Here is a 19,377-nt window from a genome sequence, read left to right on the forward strand (position 1 = left end):
CAGATTTCCAATAGGGGCGGGGCGGGTCGGAAAGTTACACTGACAAACAGTACAAACATACGATAGAGGAGTGTAAAGTACCGGAGCGGTAAGTAAATAACTAAAAATGAACATATTTAATTTGTGCACGGCGACAGCGCAGCGACGGTTGGTGTTGGGCGTTAATAGTGTGCTGCCCTCCTCACCCTCACAGCCCGGCGGGTTGGGACAACGAAAAGAAGATCGCCATCCTGCACGAGCACTTCCAGACGGTGCGACCAGAAGATTGCTACGAGGAAATCATCGTCAAGCCGCCCATGCGCAAGGCAAGCAATCGCTGGGAGCCGTTGAGACGGCGCAAGATGCACGCCGTCACAGCCTCAACGGCTGGGATGTGGCGCAGATTTTAATCTTCGGTGTTGCCAGGTGGCCGGGTCGCTCAGAGGTCTCTCATCCAGACAGCTCCCTGTGATTGAATCTGGTTCTCAGTCGTAGTGAGTTGCTGGTCTCAGCCCTGTCCCCAATAACTGCACACACAAAAAACCCCATCACGATAAATATGATGCTACATTTAAGTTGGTTAAATTCCAGCACTGAGAATTTAAAATATTGAATGTTACTCTCGGTGGCAGGGTGGGATGGAAATGCGCTGCTCTCTGCCATGTGAACCAGAGGTCACTTTCAGGTATCTCAGAGGTAGCTCTGTGATATCCACTTCCATGGGCCACTCTCGAACACGAAGGGTTGCACTGCACTGCGAGTGTTCCAGATAGTTTATTTGTATTTTGAAACAACGCTGACAGCACAATTTGGATACAATACAGAAGAAATTACAAGAAACCGTGTGGAAGAACCATCTTCAATGTATCTTCGCTTTTTTATTCTGCAGTGGGTGCAGGAGAAGGAGGTAACGGTGGAGGATGAGCAAGTATTCCTCATGAAGCAGCAGGTGAGTTTATTATTTTAGTTTCATTTTTTTCTACTCAGCCAAAAAATGGCCAACTCTTGCAAACAGTAACTGGAATGCGCTGTTAAAATTCAAGATACGCTTTGCTCTGGTATACAGCCAATCTCCCACAGTCTACATAGTGTGTAAAGGCTCGACATAACGGAAATTGATAATCATTTGTCTGTTCCATAAATTTATCGATAGTATGTATACAGTATGTGGTCAATAATCAGAGTATGTGTAGGGAAGTTATTGAAGGTGGACCTGAATTAAAATTAGTAAGTAAAAGAGGTGGGCTCGAGCAGAAGGTAGATCTATTGATAATAATGATGATGATGAATATCTCAACCCTGGCTGCTGATGTTTGACCCTACATAGCATTTGTTGTACACTGTACTATTTTCATAACTAAGGTCTCCATTGAACAAGAGACCTGTTCTCAGTTTAATTAAAGGATGCATCTCTCTGTGGAATAAACATTCAACTTTAGATTTGAAGCTTTCGTGACTGCAAGGATTCATACTCTTAGGTTTTTTCGGTAAAGTCACGTAGGTAAAAAGTAAAATTTATAAACGTAAAATAAAAATCACGACGTTTCGGAGGCAACACAAGCTTCCGTCTTCAGGTGGAACCATCACAGCACGGTTGCTGTATCAAGTAAAGAGTTTTTTTTTTTCTCTTACTTGATACAGCAATCGTGCTGTGACGGTTCCACCTGAAGACGGAAGCTTGTGTGGCCTCCGAAACGTCGTGATTTTTATTTTACGTTTATACATTTTTATTAAATTTTTTACCTACGTGACTTTACCGAAAAAACCTAAGAGTATACATTCAACTCTGCCCTGTTGTTTGTGTTCTTGCTCAACAGGCACTTCTTTCCAAGGTGCCGGCTTCACCTGCAGGGCGGCCTATGGTAAGGAGAATACGCTTGTTCTTAAATCCACAAATCACAATCGCCGATGACCAAATCACTTGGAATGCTCCCAATCTTGTCACAGCTCGGAAGAAACTAAAATAATCCATCTCTTTTCCTAGTATACAAATATAGTCCATTAAGTGTCGTATTCTAAGCAATGGTTCGGCCCTTATTTGGCCTAGTTACACATTCAGCTCAGGCTTGAGATGCTCCGTTGCTTCCATAGATGCATGAGTGTCGCATATTCTTTGGTTCTTTCGGTAAAGTCAAGTAGATAGAAAATATAAATTAAATGAAAAATGTAATTAAACATAAAAGCAAAAAACCCACGACGTTTCGATTGCAACACAAGCGGTCTTCAGCAGGCGGATAGAATATAGGGGGCAAGCCTCCAATTGCAACTGCTTACAAGGGCTTCCAAATTTGTGAGTGGGCGGTGGACTAGGGTTGCGAGCCAGGAGCAAGGAAATCTGTGCGCCATAAACATCATGGGCGGAGCAGCCAATGCTAATGTCGAAGTAAAGCGCGAGATAGAGGAGGGGCTGAAGGTGAGGGGCGCAGTCCAAGTGTGTTAGACAATGGGGGGGAGCGAGGGGGTAGAGATGGGGGAGAGAGATGGGGGGAGAGAGATGGGGGGGAGAGAGATGGGGGGGAGAGAGATGGGGGGGGGGGAGAGAGATGGGGGGGGGAGAGAGATGGGGGGGGGAGAGAGATGGGGGGGAGAGAGATGGGGGGGAGAGAGATGGGGGGGAGAGAGATGGGGGGGAGAGAGATGGGGGGAGAGAGATGGGGGGGAGGGAGATGGGGGGGAGAGAGATGGGGGGGAGAGAGATGGGGGGGAGAGAGAGAGATGGGGGGGAGAGAGAGAGATGGGGGGGAGAGAGAGAGATGGGGGGGAGAGAGAGAGATGGGGGGGAGAGAGAGAGATGGGGGGGAGAGAGAGAGATGGGGGGGAGAGAGAGAGATGGGGGGGAGAGAGAGAGATGGGGGGGAGAGAGAGAGATGGGGGGGAGAGAGAGAGATGGGGGGGGAGAGAGAGAGATGGGGGGGGAGAGAGAGAGATGGGGGGGAGAGAGAGAGATGGGGGGGAGAGAGAGAGATGGGGGGGAGAGAGAGAGATGGGGGGGAGAGAGAGAGATGGGGGGGAGAGAGAGAGATGGGGGGGAGAGAGAGAGATGGGGGGGAGAGAGAGAGATGGGGGGGAGAGAGAGAGATGGGGGGGAGAGAGAGAGATGGGGGGGAGAGAGAGAGATGGGGGGGAGAGAGAGAGATGGGGGGGAGAGAGAGAGATGGGGGGGAGAGAGAGAGATGGGGGGGAGAGAGAGAGATGGGGGGGAGAGAGAGAGATGGGGGGGAGAGAGAGAGATGGGGGGGAGAGAGAGAGATGGGGGGGAGAGAGAGAGATGGGGGGGAGAGAGAGAGATGGGGGGGAGAGAGAGAGATGGGGGGGAGAGAGAGAGATGGGGGGGAGAGAGAGAGATGGGGGGGAGAGAGAGAGATGGGGGGGAGAGAGAGAGATGGGGGGGAGAGAGAGAGATGGGGGGGAGAGAGAGAGATGGGGGGGAGAGAGAGAGATGGGGGGGAGAGAGAGAGATGGGGGGGAGAGAGAGAGATGGGGGGGAGAGAGAGAGATGGGGGGGAGAGAGAGAGATGGGGGGGAGAGAGAGAGATGGGGGGGAGAGAGAGAGATGGGGGGGAGAGAGAGAGATGGGGGGGAGAGAGAGAGATGGGGGGGAGAGAGAGAGATGGGGGGGAGAGAGAGAGATGGGGGGGAGAGAGAGAGATGGGGGGGAGAGAGAGAGATGGGGGGGAGAGAGAGAGATGGGGGGGAGAGAGAGAGATGGGGGGGAGAGAGATGGGGGGGAGAGAGATGGGGGGGAGAGAGATGGGGGGGAGAGAGATGGGGGGAGAGAGATGGGGGGAGAGAGATGGGGGGGAGAGAGATGTGGGGGGGAGAGAGTGTCGCAGTCGGAGCATGGCTCGGACCCGGCTCATGGAAATCCTGAGCATGGCTGAGACCGAGCTCAGAACCGGCTCCAGTTCCGCATGGCTTTGAGACGACTTACTTGAGCCAGAGCCAAACCAGAGACCAGCCGTGACTAAAAATACGGGCCTAAGTGTTTTAGCGCTCGTTGTTGTCTCACATTCATCATTTCCACCGTGATGGATCAATGTATTGATCTGTAACTGCATTAGACTGGCCACTTTCGGAGAGAGCTCTTATTTCCAATGAACCCCTGTACCTCCATGTCTGTTTCCTGGGAGATAAATAAGATGGATTGACTGGCCTATTAAAACTAATAGGTTTGTTATTATAATAATGACAATTTAGATTATGCGCTTTATCTTTGTATCAGATCTTGGGGTGTGTTGACATGATAGCAAAAATTGCAGTGGAGTGGTGTCAACAAACATACAACGGTAATGTATTGTGTACAAATTCAATGCCCAGATATAAATAAAATGTGTTTTAGTCTGAAGAAATACATTTGTAAAAAATAATCTTACATTTTTCTGGTAAGAATGGAGCTGTGGTGCAGTGGTTATCGCACTGTACTTTGAATTCAGCAACCCGAGTTGGGTCTTGAGTTGCCCCCCCTTTGCCAATCGGCGCTAACTAGAGTGGTGAATCTTCTTGGTTCTTTCGGTAAGTCACGTAGAAGGGAAGTAATAAAATAATAAAAATTCAACATAATAAAATAATTCTCACGACGTTTCGGCCACAACGCAAGCAGCCGTCCTCAGGTGAAACCAAGTCTGAGGACGGCTGCTTGCGTTGTGGCCGAAACGTCGTGAGAATTATTTTATTATGTTTTATCTTTATTATTTTATTACTTCCCTTCTACGTGACTTTACCGAAAGAACCAAGAAGATGAATCCCTGCAGTCACGAAAGCTTTAAATCGAAATTTAGAGTGGTGAAGTATGGTCAAACAAAGCCCCGTAACCAACGTGGCATGGGGGAGCCCTCTTCCAGCAGCGGATTGGCAAGCGGCTAGAACTGCACACGTGGCAGACAGCTGGCCAAAACTGGGGCAATATGGCTCGCGTGAATGTCCTCTCTGAGCCGGGCTGCTGCCACCGATCCGCCACTCACTGCTCTCTCCACCGCCGCAGTCATCTCTGACCGCATCGCTTTGGTTTTTTGCACAGGACGTATCGGGCGGATCCCCGCGGGCCGTGAGCCGGCCGGGCCAGACCAACGTGGCGAGCGTGTCGCCTCTCCAGACCCCTGGCAAGAAGCTTGACCCGGCCAACATCAAGGGTGGGAGAGAGCCCTCTGGAGGACTTTGGCACAGTGCGGCATGATGCACGCATCGTGCCGGTCACCGTCTCTTCTCAGTCATTGTTTGGCGTTTTTATCTGGTTGGGCACGTCGCCATTTAGCATTGCGATAAAATTGGAGAGTACGGTTTTATTTTTTGTTTCTTTTTTGCCATCGCCTTTGCGTTATTTTTTTCAGTCTTACTGTTACAGTTACGTGCGCACCATTCACCATATCCTTTGCATTTCATTTGCGTGCATTGTAAATGATTAACACTCGCACACGCAATTTTGTACGTGCATTATGAGCATTAAACATACATTTTAATTGATACGTTATTGCACACTTAATGACACCGAATTTAAAAAATGACCCGCAAATTACTCAATTGGGATTATATGTGATGTAATATATTTATTTATAGAGTGCCTCTACTCAAGGTGCTTGGCAGCAGTCATTGCCCCTTCTGTGCAAACATTGCAGGACCCTCCTGATAGAATCATGAGGCTTGATGAGGCGTATTAATAATAACTCATGTAAATTATTACAGGAATGCAAATATCGTTCAGCAGATCGTCAAAAATGTAGGGCACGTGCAAATACGACGGTTTCCTTCTGCACAATAGCGAAGTATTTACTGTCATGGTCATTCCAGTAGCTATCAATACTTTATCACGTTTTATTTTGGTTTTTATATGTGTATATAATATATAAAAATATGTTCAGGAGTCTGGTGGAAATGTTTGAATTTGCTTTGTCAGTTTACAATTTCAACATCGGTTTCATAGGAATACAATTTACTTTTTCACGTTGTTACATCAACTTGTGAGCCATTACATTAATTAATATGTTCACGTTTACATCGGCACTTAATGTCACGTGACTATTTTACAATGTGATATCTTTAGACCGATTCGTATTGAAGGAGTATTTTGCATTGTGTTGGAGGGAACCTGAGTACTTGGAAAAAACACATGCTTATGATGGGAGAACACTCACGTGTCCGCACGTTTGGCTTTACAAACCCACTTGCTAGACTGCCACCTGTAGGCATGCAACACCAACTCCATGGGTTTGTACATATGTATGTATGAACTTCCTTCGCACAGTGCTTAGCCAACTGGACTCATCGGTTTTAACCACGTGGGTTAAACCCCCAGCTGCACGATATCCGTGTCCCGGGGATGTGATCCCTCGTGAAGGGTTCGGCTGCTCGTGTACCCGCAGGTGGCGCGACCAGCGAGGGGGTCCTCGCCAACTTCTTCAACAGCCTGCTCACGAAAAAGGGGGCTTCGCCAGGGGGGCCCCCCTCCCCCGGCCAGGCAGCGTCCCCCGGGAACGCTAAGCCCCTGGGTAAGCGATCTCGAGTGCCGCCGTACCACACCGGTTGCCGCTCTCTTCAATTCGTTTTTCCCCTCTCCTGTTGTATTGCGGTTCTTTGTGAGGTCAAGGTTGCTGAGCGCAAGCCCACAAAAGGCCCAAAATGCCGAACGTGGCGTGGGTGTGACGTACGTGCCTCGGAAATGAACGCCGAGAGAGACGCACGCGCGGATTGGAGAACATGCGCAAGTTAGCGATGTGATATTGACTCCCGAGATAAGTCGGTGGGCTTGGGCAGGACGCGTCGCTAGAACGGACGACGGTTGAGGCTAACGACGGAGCGGCAGCCAAATGAGGGAACGTGCCCGAGAGGATGTCAACTCTGCAGAGAGGGGGGGGATTATGTGCGGGAACCTGCAAGATTGACAGATGTCAATGGCTGGCTTTGGACACCTTCATCGAGCAGTGGATTGATCATGGCTGATGATGATGCCCCTTGTTGTAATAGGCAGTGAACATTATTGAAATTCTTGCGACACCCTATCGGGCACAACAGTGGCTGGAAGTTACATGTCCTGTAACAAGTAACCAAGTGGGATGATGCAAGGGATTTCAAATAGCCTATTCTGAGCACACCTCCTGAATTCCCAAAATTTAGTTTGCTTGGTATATCCGTAATACAAATCCTATTTAAGACCTGTTCCACAATATGCATCTAATACGTTCTAATAAGACATGTTGCACTTTGCTGGGGTCACAAGAAGCTGCTTACTAAGCAGCAGCGATGTTAGTGAAGGCAGTGTAGGTTTCATAATAATTATCGCGGTGGGTCGGTCGAAACAAAAAAGCTTAGTCCCTCGTGATATTGTTACTTTTCGGACGGTCGTCATCTCCACGTTGGTTTTTGTATTGCACTGCTACAAACATTTCTTCTGCATTGAAATGTTCACTAACCACTAACGGCGTAACTAAAGCAACACTTGTACCTCTCTTGTGCTTGTGTGCATCTTGGTGTCCGTGCACGCGTGCGCGCGCGACGGGTTCCGATTGCTCGTGCCATGCATACGTAACCATCTGTGTCCGTGCACATGCGTCTGTCTCGTTCTGCGCGTGAGCCCCCCCAACCACCACAACCCCTGTCTGTCTGCCTGTGTGTCTCCATGTTCCCGTGTCTCTTTGCGTTTCCCAGTCCACAGTGCCCGTCCTCTCGCCTCTTGTCTTTCCACCTCTATTCTCTCCCCCTGTCTCTGCGTGTCTATCTCTCACGACCACACCGCCCCCCACCCCATCCACCACCATCACCCCCACGTGCCCGGCGGGGAGACTGCCCCGTGCCAGCAAGGTTGGTAACTGGCCAGCTGTCCGGCCGACCGGCCGTTGGGCGAACAGATACATTTAAAAGTAAATATGAAAGGAAAGCAATAAAGAATGCAGGCCAGACACCAGATGGCTTTCCCAATCCCTGCCACAACCCGAACATTCTTGCACGAGACAATTTTTAATGCACGTATGTACATTGAACTTCTTTCGCACCGGACGTAGCCTTCCGTGCTAATCAGAGGTGTGGGGGAAGGACAATGAACTAAACACAAAAAGCAGTTCTAACGAAATGAGTTTTCAGTCCAGACGATGTAAAAGTGCATAGCTCCGGTGGCTTCCTAATATCGGATGGAAGAGTGTTCCGGACGGCCGTGGAAGCGCATCTGACAGCGTGCGATGCAGTGAGAGGAGTGAACCTGACGATCGTCGGCAGTGGCGTAGCTTTCCAGTGCACAGGCGGTGCAACTGCACCGAGGTCCACTGGCCGAAGGGAGGTGGGGGGTTCCCCAGGCTCTAGGCTACTAATAGGGGGGGAAACTTTAGCGGGACGCCGCATTTCATTCTTTGCACCAAGGGTTCATTCCAACTTTTTTCCGCCACTTGATGTTCCCGCGTGGGGCCAAGCAGGGATTGTGGAGGCCCGTTCTGGCAACAAGTCCTGAAAGTGTGCGGACAGCTCCCTAGGCATTGCGCAGGCTGACCGCTCCGTGCCGTGTCCTTGACTCGGCTCCGTGGGTACGCGTTTGTCCTTTCGCAACTCTATTAAGTCTCAACTCGCAAATGTACGTGCGGCCAGCGTGGAGGTGCAGGCAAGCTTGGCGTGAGTTTATCCCGTGTGTGTGTATACTTCTAAGTCTAACTCCACTGATGCTGCTTAACTTAATGTATATAAGCTCAAAATGTAGGAAATTTAATTAAGGCCACACTTTTACTAACAGGTCTGTCTGAAGCTGTTCAATGCCTAGAGGTTGAGCGCGTTTCATGGGTGTCGGCATGCCTGTGCTTGTATTTATTATTTTGTCTTTGGGCTAAACTTAATTTTAAGTTCACGAAGTAGACACTGAACGATGCGATGCCACCTCATATCCACAGTTGTAAAGTGGCCCTCTTAATGTTGAAAGAGAAAGTTTCTTTCGCACTAACCGTGCTAATTGGAGTATCGGGGAAGGACAACAAACTAAACACAAAAAGCAGTTCTAAAGAAATGAGTTTGTAAATTTAGACAATGATTTAAAAGTGCATAGCTCCCAGTGGCTTCCTAATATCAGAGAGAATAGCGTTCCAGACGGCCGCAGAAGCGCATCTGAAAGTGCGCGATGCGGTGACCATCTTTGTTCGATGGCTAGCCATGTTACAATACTCAGGTTGTAACTGAGCCATTCCACAAACCTCGTATGTTGACAATCCATCAGGGATTGTCATTTCGAAGGTAGTTCTCTCTCTTTTTGGAAAATATGGCTTCATATATAAGATTGGAGGCAGGTGGATGGCTTCACTATTCTGGCAAATAGCCCGAAGATGCTGGATGTAATTACCAACGAAACGTCGTACTACTCAAATTCTAAATGTTGTGGATTCACTCTTCAAACACACCGGTGGGCTGAAGAAGTAGCTATTTGGCGTTTTGTTAACGTGACACATTTATTACTGATTGGCCGTGTCGGGTGGTGGAGGGTTGCGACACATTTATAATAACGCGATCTAACCCAAAAACCTTTATTAAGAATATTACTGGTTGGTAAAGCCTATGTGTTAAACAAATATGGCTTATTTCGTGGAATAAGTTAGGAGTTTGACATAGATACGAAAGTGAACACACCGTCGCCATCATTCCAGCTTGGATTGAGACGTTACTTCATCTGAGTGTCCGATACCGTGGTCATTTGAGGATTTTCCCCTTCCTAAGCAAAGTTGTCAAACTTGTTTCCATGTCAATTACGCTCCTAATTGGTTGTCATACTGTAACCAAGTCAAACGCCACCCCATGATAATTCCTAACTATTACCCACCTCTTTCAAATGTCTTCAATGTCTATCCACAATTGTGGAACTGTACTTCTTACTTTTGTGAACTTAAGATACAAGTTGTTCCATATTGTATGTGTGCCTTTTGCATTGCATCGATGCATATTCACATCCCCTTCCCGCTCTCTCTCGCATCTGCTTCATCGTGAACGCACCGTGCATGCATCAATAACCCTATTCCCCTTATTCCCTCCTTTCAAGCTTCCTGGCTTCTGCCGAACCAGATCGGGGGCATTGGCCCAGGACGGTGCTGCACGGCGTGTCAGATCATCTGTTGGTTCAGTGGTCAAAGTCTACCGGCCTCGCTTGAGTCTGTGGGCTGACGTGCTCGCTCACACGCGTGTCTGTACGTGCCCGTGTGTGCATGTGCGTGCGCGCCGTTACGTTGCCTAAACCCAGAAGGACTGCCTTGCCAAGGCCTTGGTGCTCTTCACTGCATGACTCCTAATACTCCCCTTCGATTGTCAATCACCGAGTTTCACAATGACATTCGATGCTTTTCTCTTTGTGTTAAATATGTACGCTTTGGCTTTTTGTGAGCAGGCACTTTCATGAACCATGCCACACGCTTGCTTGTGGATTTATCGTTAAGCGTACACAAATGCCTCAAAGTACCGTTGGCTGCTTCTTAGTTTGTGTGTTTCGGTTGCCCTCATGCCGCTCTAACAATTCTCGTCTGTCCATCTGTCCGCACACTCGCAGGTCCGAAACCGGCCATGACCGATGTGCAGGCTGAATTGGACCGACTGGTCCGCAAACCGGACTCGCCCGCTGCCCAACCCACGCCCTCTGCCCAGAACGAGGTCTTGTGAGATCCTCCACCTCGTCCTCTTCCACCTCCTTCCCCTCCCCGCCCACCGCCACAGCCACCTCCGCCACCGTTCCCAGCGCCACCCCAAAACCGTTGGTCTGCGGGATCTGCCCCATCGCCCTCGGCCCGGCACCAGCAGGAACACGTTTGTTCCATTACCTCCCTTCCACCAGTACATCCGAGCCATACAGGTGGTTACACGTTTGGCTATATGCTGAGCCAGTACCAGACCATGAAACTCTGGTCTCGCAACATATCTGAATCTTGCTTGGGGCCATGTAGGGCCAGGGGCGCATGGTTAATCGTGTGCATCGTTGCATATGCCGTCATTAGCTCGGTTTTGCAGTGGACACAACCTCGGCGGGCTTCCTGAGCCCCGTGCCAGACTGGCTCGGCATGGACCCGGTGCAGCTCAGTTGTACAGTGGAATAGAGGTACTACTTTCCACACTTTAAGTCATCTGGTTTATTTATTTCTAATTTGCAATTTGTTTAGTTCGATATTCCCCACCCCCCACCCCACCCACCCACACTGATGCGACGGAGCAAGTAATAAGCGTCGACTTTTGTTGATGTTGTTGGTAAGCAGGGGCAGCGTGCGTGGTTTGCCTGGCCGGCGGTCTGGATGTGCGGGCCTACTCGTACTTTTGGCGTAAAACTGTCAACCAGCTGCGGCACGAGATGTGCTTTTTCGGCTTTGCTGCGGTCACACTGGTTTTTGCCCTGAAGAGTTTGAGTCGCGCATTTGTCAATGTTAAAAGGTGGGTTTGTATCTCTGATGGCACAGAAGGACACCTGCATGTACAGCTATTGGGGTGGTGCTCTATTTAGATTCAGCTGCATTCAAGTCACACTTTGACCAAGTGATCGATGTCCATTTGTGCATTTTCTCTTTTGCAAGGGAGACTTGGAGGTCGACACAATTTTAAAATGTAGCCTAGTTGAAGGCACTTAAATTTTAGGGGGTTTTTTTGGCAAGGTGGGGTACTTGCAAACACTTAAAAGTTACTTTCCTGTACATTTCAAATAATGTTATTTGAAAAAAAAAATCATAGCACTCACAAATGACTGTGCAAAGAGAGGCGGCCACTGATTTGGCATGGCTTTGAATTTGCAGTTTATTCCAGAATAGGATCCGTGTTCAGTTATTTAAAACTGTTTAAATTATTAAAATGCAGCGGTAGTGATTCTACGTGTGTGTTGAACACACAGGATTTGCATCCTTAGATTCTGATCGCCGCGCTTAACGTGAAGCGGCAAGCCAAGTGTTTACATGGCATTTCAGGACGAGAAACCACATTGGTAGACTGACACTGGGAAAATACACTCCGGCATCATTTAGTGACTCTCAATGAGGGCTGAAAAGAGTCAGAAAAAATGCTTTCGACTTGGCACGACAGCGTCCTGAAATATGTTCTTAGTAGGAGTGCAGTAAATCGTGTCATTAATTTCCGAACCACTTTTAGCCAGTTTGCCATTTTCGATTGCCGGAATGTGGTGTTCTGGGGTTTGGGCTTTACTTTGGCAGGAGGCAGAGTGGTCTAAGGAGTCCTATTAAAAGCCGGTGGGCCAAACTTGACTTATCAAAAAGACTATTTAAAATTGAGAACGTTCGTTAAACTACATCGTATGCAATTAGCGCTATGAGTTTAGAAGATGTAATTTGTATTGTTTTCACGTAATTTTCAATGACAGATTTCAAAGTAGAGCGGTGTATAAAACTGTTTCTTATAAATATTGTCGAGGCGGCATTGACAAAATCAAACTTAAGTAAATGCTTCATTGGCTTTTTGTAGCCTAATCTTTGAAGATGAAGCTGCATGATGATTTAAAAGTTAACAACGGTTACAGTAATTTGTTCCACCACGAGCCACTTTTTTAACATTCAAGTACCTCCGTAATGTTCAGCCAGCAGTGGCCTTGTAAATAGCCACACAGACGTTATTACTTGAATTCATGACAAAAAATTACATACATCTCATGCATAGCTGGGTTTGGAGACATTGCTGCACAATATCCAAAAGAAAATGACAACTTGAGCTGCATAGGAAATGATGGAAACGTCACGTGATTTAGAAGGTGTGCTTGGGTTGGACGCGGAACGAAGGACAGGTTTCAACGCCAGATGGGGGAGGGGGGTCCTGTCCTGAATCTGGCCGGCAGCAGGGGAAGTGTGGCTGATCAGTCTTCCTGTCGCTCTGTTTTGGCTAAGGTGAATGACCTCATCGGCAAATCACGTCATCACCGTTGTGCTGACGTGCCGTTGTGGAAATGCGGGTTGCGTTGGCTTGTGCAAAGAAGGGTGTGGAAGGTGTGAAAATCTCATAATGGGATGAGTTGGCCTGCAGATTATTCAGATGAAAGCACGTACATTTTAACGGCAGCAGACCATTTGGTGCCAAAGCGGCAATGAGTCGTATGGGTGGACGTGTAACGTTACGGGAGAGGCGACCGTCACTCTGCAGCGACTAAACTGTCATTACGAGTCTCACTGCTTAAAAACCAAACCTAAAACGGCACATCTGCGCGTTGTCCAAATTTGTCGCCGTGACTCACCGTACGTCTAATTTTGAAGCTGGGATAGGCAGCCAAGCACTGTGTTGTGCAGCAACCTCCACGCAACCCGTGCTCTCGCCAGGGTGTTGCATTCGATAATTAAATTACCCCCTTAGTTGTTGCCACGGTGGTGAGATGTTAACTACATCACCTGGTATACAGTAGGTCGTGGGTTCGATCCCGACCCTGACGCCTGTATATTTGGAGTTTGCATGTTCTTCCCGTGGCCGTGTGGATTTTTCTCCGGGTCCTCCAGTTTTTCCCTCCACATTTAGAAACGCGCGCTTAGAGTATTTGGCTGCTATAAATTTCCACACGATGAGCCACTTTTTGTCGAGCTATCATTTGTGGTTAGGTCGCTTCTGAAAAAGAGCTATGTTAGCTCAGGTGAGCCTTACCTGGTAAAATAGAAATAGTTTAGATTAGTTGGACAAGCCTGCTCAGTGTCACCACTGATAGCTGAAATGATAACGACTTTTAATAGGGTAAACGGTTCAGCATGTTTGGGTGCTATCCCACCTTGCTTGACAAACTACTCCTGAATGCAGCAGGTTTCTTGAACATGTGCATCTCCCTTGCAAAAGAGATCTTCATCGCAAACTCGCCAGGTTGCTCTGTTGATGTATTTCATGGACTCTTCCACTCTCAAACCCATTCTCCTACATCGGAGTTGTCAGGATTTGCCGCAGACACCAGCTCAAATTGTAATCTCGACCCTTTCAACCAGCCGTCTGATATATTTTTTTTACTTAATTCATTTTGCATGAAGGTATGAAAGAGATCGGTCAAGAAGTGGGAGGCTAAAAGTCCATTGCGCAGTTGTGATGATTTACACAATCATGGTGTGCTTTAACCAGCTGCTGAAGGGTGGGGGGGTGTGTAGTCTTTTCTTTGGCCAAACCTCTTTTGTTCTTATTAGAAGTGCCCAGAGCTTGCATAGTGCGGGCTTCTAAATGATCCTGTGCGTCCGCCATGTGCTCTGTGACCATGTTGAGTTATAAACAGCAATCGGTCAGGCATTGGATACATTTTTGTTTTATTTTTGGCCAGAGGGGGGCAGGGGTGGGCGGAGGTGGCGAGTGGGCGAGTGAAAGTTTCAGCTCAATGCTTCGAAATAAAAATTGCCTTAAAACATAAACAAGACAAAATGAGGAAGACCAAAAACGACTTAACTTCACAGAGCTTCGAGCCCTCGGAGAAATTGAATCGTTGGACTGGCCGCTGCGTCACATGGGACACGTGTGATGCACGACTCGCTCAACACAGCTGACGGATCTCGGTCCATGGGCCCAGACCAAATATTTCACTTGTTGGAACTACCAGAGGATGGGTCACACTTGCGTTATACCGACTTCTTTAAATCACCAATAAAAAGTGAACGACAACCTTCTATAATAAGCATGTTATCATGTTGGCCACGTAGCAGAGTACTGCACTTCAGCCTGGTCCAGTAATTTACACGCAAAACTAGAACACTGCAACCGACACTTTACCCCCATGGCACGTGACCTACCGATCGACTAACCGTTGTGGTGCACTCGTTTATACTGCTGGGTGGACAGACGTGGGGGGGCGGGGGATTTAGGAAACACTCTCCCCATTGTTTTCACCGCCGTACCGGGAGTTCGAAACGAACCGGCGACGTCTGAATCGCAAGTCCCAGTGCGCTCAACGACTGGACAAGACCAGACTCGTGATCCGTCCAGGCCGGAGCAAACTTCCGCCAGTGTGTCGCGATAACATCCCATTCTGTGACGTGTCTGTGTCGTTGAGCCTCTGTAAAATGTCACCGCCGTAGAGAAGGAATTCTAATAGAGAACCCCCACCAAACCCCCACCACGGCCATGGTGGCCACGGTGGCGAGATGTTAACCACCTCACCTGGTATGCAGGAGATCGTGGGTTCGATCCTGACGCTTGTATATTTGGAGTTTGCATGGTCTCCTCGTGGTCGCATGGATTTTTCTCCGGGTCCTCTGGTTTTTCCCTCCTCCACATTTCGCATTGATACGCGGTTTAGAGTATTTGGCTGCGATAAATGTCCTTCCGATAAGCCACTATGTTGAGCTATCATTTGTGGTAGCCAGGTCGCTTCTGATAAAGGAGCTGTATAGCTCAGTGGGCCTTACCTGGTCGCAAATAGTTTAGTTCTGATGGGCTGTGCGGCCGAATCTCGGTGAGCGATGCATATGCACGTGGGAAGACTGCCGTGCAAAGCGTTCACGCTGTGGAGAGTCGCCGTGTCGAGACTCGAGGGGGCCCGTACCGCGACGCGGGGTGGGGATGCCGCGGGGTAGCAAGGCACCCGCGCGGAGCGGAGGACAAAAATGAGTTTTGTTTACCGCCCATGCAGGCTTGGGACCGTCCACTTTGTAAAAACCAAGCGTGTGATCACCTCCAGTCGTTGCACCTTTTTTCTAAAAAACGAAACGTTATCGATTCACTCCGACTCGCCCAGATTGGGGTGCGGTTAATTGTGCCGGGTTTGGTGTAGGGCCCCAGACGACTTGATGTGTATGTATCCTGTAAGGAACGGTGACATTTGATGGGCTTCAACTATGGGACTAAATTATGTTAATGGTGGCATTAAAAGCAAGCTGTTTAGTATACAGTTAAGTGCACTAGCTTTGTTGAGCCATAGACTAAAGTTAATTTTGGCTTTAGCCTCTGGCTGCATGTAGCTTAGCATACTGCTAGTGATTAGGATGCATATAATGATACACGTGCTGTTCGAAAACAAGATACACATGAGCATGTCATTCTTAATTTAATTTTCAATGTTTTGTTGTTCATGGTTTTAGAAGTTGGGTTTTCTTTGAATGTCGATCGCCATTTTAAGCTAATTGTACCCAGGGGCAGATTTTTGAAACGTTTTCATTTGAAAGCACATCATGAAAAGAATGCATTTTGTATTCATTTTGTACATAATTGCTTCACGGTTTTTTTTACTTGTAATTTTGAAAATGTCTGCTAAAGTATTCTCCAGCGTGTAACACAGTGTGTTAACGAAAACCAAGTTTTTATACAATTTTGTTAGGTAAATCACAAGCAAAAAAAACCCGTTCTCGGCGACGGAAAAAGGTTGAGCGGAGGAGCGAGTTCGGGGCTTAATGCGTCTAATTAACGACGAATGACGATCGCTCGTAGCACTACAAATCATGTACAGCAGCCTGCTTGTTAATAACAATAATATTACAGGAACCATTGTATTCCTCCAGTGGTATAACGGTAAACTGCAAACTTATTTGAAAGAAGAAAACCATTTATTGCTTTATTCAGGAGTGTTATAAGCATGTACTCCCATAGGAAAATGAACGCATATTAAGAGTAATGCACACGCGAGGTGGCTGTGTGTGGACGAATAACATAGCGCCGGTGTTGATGAAACCTCCAGGGGTAATTGGCCGAGCCTGCTGTTGCATTGCTTTACAAGGTTGTCTGGAAATCCATTCGGTTGAACAATCCACCAGCCCCCCCCCCCCCACCAAGTCCATTTCACATTGAAAGTTGTCAGCATTGCATGCAGGGTGCTATCATTTTTATTTGCTAATGTTTAAAAAGTCTTCATTACGTGTTTTTTTTTTCCCTCATTGTTTTGTTATTTTATTGGACTGAGAATTGTAACGCGCCTAATCACTGTACTCATTACCACTCTCGTAGATTCGGCCCCGCACGTTGGAGGCAAGCCTGCCTATTTCGCACCTTTGCCATGTACCCCGACTGTCAGATTCAACTACAAGGGAACGTTTACATAACTCGGGATGACTTGACATTCAATCGAGTACAATCCGTGGACCCAGATGTTTGAGCTGTCGCTACCAAAGCGACGATTTCTTTATAGAACTAATCAATGATGGTGAATTATACCTCAGCCTTGTCAAACGAGCAGTTTATCACGCAATTCACGATTTATTGGCCGTATAAAAGAAATGCTAGCGCTTAGGTTTCACCTGCTTGGGCCTTGGCTATTTTGTTTGGTGTTGACTGGCCCATTAACACCTTAAGGCTGAGTGCTAGATCTGGACGTATGATTCGCCACTTCTGAATTAACTGAACCAATCAATTCAATGCCTAGGATCGTGTTAAGTACGTCCTGTCATGGTGTCTTGGGTGAGCACATTAACCTGTCTAACAAACGTGACGGCGTTCTTATTCACCAATCTTAAGATATTTGCTGTTGCACATATGTATACATGCCCTGCGCTGTTGTCCTTTAAAGGTCCAATTTTGGCTGAAGTCTTTGAAATAAACTTCCATCTGCACTGCATGGACGTCGGGGTCAACACCAACATTGGTGTGCTTCTACGGTGGCTAGGAGATGTTAACTAGCTCGCCTGGTATACAGGAGGTCATGGGTTCAATCCTGACCCCAACACCTGTATATTTGGAGTTTTACATATTCTTCCCGTGGTCGTGTGCATTTTTTTCTGGGCCCTATGGTTTTTCTCTCCACATTTAGAAACGTGCATTGAGAGTATTTGTCTGCGATACATTTCCACGTGACAAGCCACTTCGTTGAGATATCATTTGTGGCCAAGTCGCTTCTGAAAAAGAGCTGTATAGCTCAGTGGACCCAAGCTGGTAAAAATAAAGAGTTCATTGGTGACTTAACATCAGCCCTGTGACCTCAAATCGCGCAACCGTGATTGTTAACGTCAGCCTCTTCCGACTCCCAAAAGCAAGCCACTCCAGGAGAGAGTTTTCATTACTCCAGTATGAAATTATCGCCTGAGGCGAGATCTTGTCAGGGGATTTAGAGGCGTCGGTGTGAGTTGCACGAATCAACGCTCGAATGGATTTGACGACTTCCTCAATGCAGGAGTCCGATATGAACCAGGTTTCCAGCCAAACATTGTTTTGCATCTAATTACTGTTAAGGAGCCGTTGCGTTTAATTCGTCAATAATTCACTCATTGGCAGAGTGGTGTGTGTGCTTAGCGGTATTCCACTATTAGCACTTGCAACGTGTTTTGGTGGAAGCCTGGTTGTAGAAGTTCCTTGGCACAAAGCAACGAGTTTGCAGAGCATAACGTTGTAATGTCTAAATTACAGTAATGTCATTTAAATAATGTATTTGAACACAAAACTAAAATAAACTGGAATTGGTTTTAAAGCTGCCTTTGAGTTTCTTTCAAAACTGTCATTGTGCGTGCCCTTTGCCCGAGTTGCTTTTTTGAGGTTTCATCATTAGAAGTTGATGCCACGTAGGCCATGTGATGGTTCTCTCTACCCGGCGATGTCACCATTCATCGCCCTCAGCTGCCCAGTTGCCTTGCATCAGGCTTAATTTGACTGAAATGCAAATGAATATGATGTAAGAATCTTGATTTAAAGCTTTCGTGACTGCAGGAATCCATAGTCACGTAGGTAGAAAATAAAATAAATCGCGACGTTTCGGGCGCAACACAAGCATCCATCATCAGGTGGGAAAGCATGGTCTGCACCTGATGATGGACGCTTGTGTTAAGCCCGAAACGTGATTTATTTTATACCTACGTGACTTTACCGAAAGAACCAAAGAGTATGATGTAAGAATGTTTTTTTGAATCAAAATTTAAAATCTGGAATGGTGCCAAATTACTGAGAAATTGAACCGCCTTAGGTTGATATGGCATGCTGATGGCACCTTCTTGATATGCACAACACCGATGCATGCGGTTGTGGAGTTTGATTTTTGCAGTGGCCGATTAGAAGGGAAATGTTCATTTAATGTGACGAGGTGCCAGTCACGTTCGCGAGTGATGTTGATATCGACCTGTGACAGTAAACACAAGGTGAGGGGCGGAAGAGAATGAGCAACCTCCTCCCACTGAGAAAAATAGGAGCTTACGTTTGTGGAGGTGATCTGAGTATGGGGAGAGGTAGGAGAGTACATGGAAGGGAGTAGAGTGAGATGAGAGGAGTGTGGAGGGGAGTAGAGTGAGATGAGTGTGTGGAGGGGAGATGAGTGTGTGGAGGGGAGTGGAGTGAGATGGGTGCGTGGAGGGGAGTGGAGTGAGGTGAGTGTGTGGAGGGGAGTGGAGTGAGATGAGTGTGTGGAGGGGAGTGGAGTGAGATGAGTGTGTGGAGGGGAGTGGAGTGAGATGGGTGCGTGGAGGGGAGATGAGTGTGTGGAGGGGAGTTGAGTGAGGTGAGTGTGGAGGGGAGTGGAGTGAGATGAGTGTGTGGAGGGGAGTGGAGTGAGATGAGTGCGTGGAGGGGAGATGAGTGTGTGGAGGGGAGTGGAGTGAGGTGAGTGTG

The 19,377-nt window shown here is 47.7% G+C and overlaps 1 protein-coding gene across 1 annotated transcript in view; it reads left to right on the top strand.

The window, feature by feature from the left end:
- Window positions 1-18,250, top strand: part of LOC144732343 (cytoplasmic dynein 1 light intermediate chain 2-like) — a 38,608-nt gene extending 20,358 nt beyond the window's left edge. The window contains exons 8-14 of the mRNA XM_078613822.1: window positions 194-305; window positions 869-928; window positions 1,797-1,841; window positions 4,997-5,108; window positions 6,336-6,461; window positions 7,618-7,770; window positions 10,475-18,250. Of these exons, the coding sequence (XP_078469948.1) occupies window positions 194-305; window positions 869-928; window positions 1,797-1,841; window positions 4,997-5,108; window positions 6,336-6,461; window positions 7,618-7,770; window positions 10,475-10,584 (718 nt within the window). The 3' untranslated portion in view covers window positions 10,585-18,250. The remainder of the gene's footprint in view (window positions 1-193; window positions 306-868; window positions 929-1,796; window positions 1,842-4,996; window positions 5,109-6,335; window positions 6,462-7,617; window positions 7,771-10,474) is intronic.
- The last annotated feature ends 1,127 nt before the right edge of the window (window positions 18,251-19,377 follow it).

This window comes from Lampetra planeri, chromosome 42 (genome assembly GCF_965212315.1).
Source record: "Lampetra planeri chromosome 42, kcLamPlan1.2.h2, whole genome shotgun sequence".
NCBI classification, from domain to species: domain Eukaryota; kingdom Metazoa; phylum Chordata; class Hyperoartia; order Petromyzontiformes; family Petromyzontidae; genus Lampetra; species Lampetra planeri.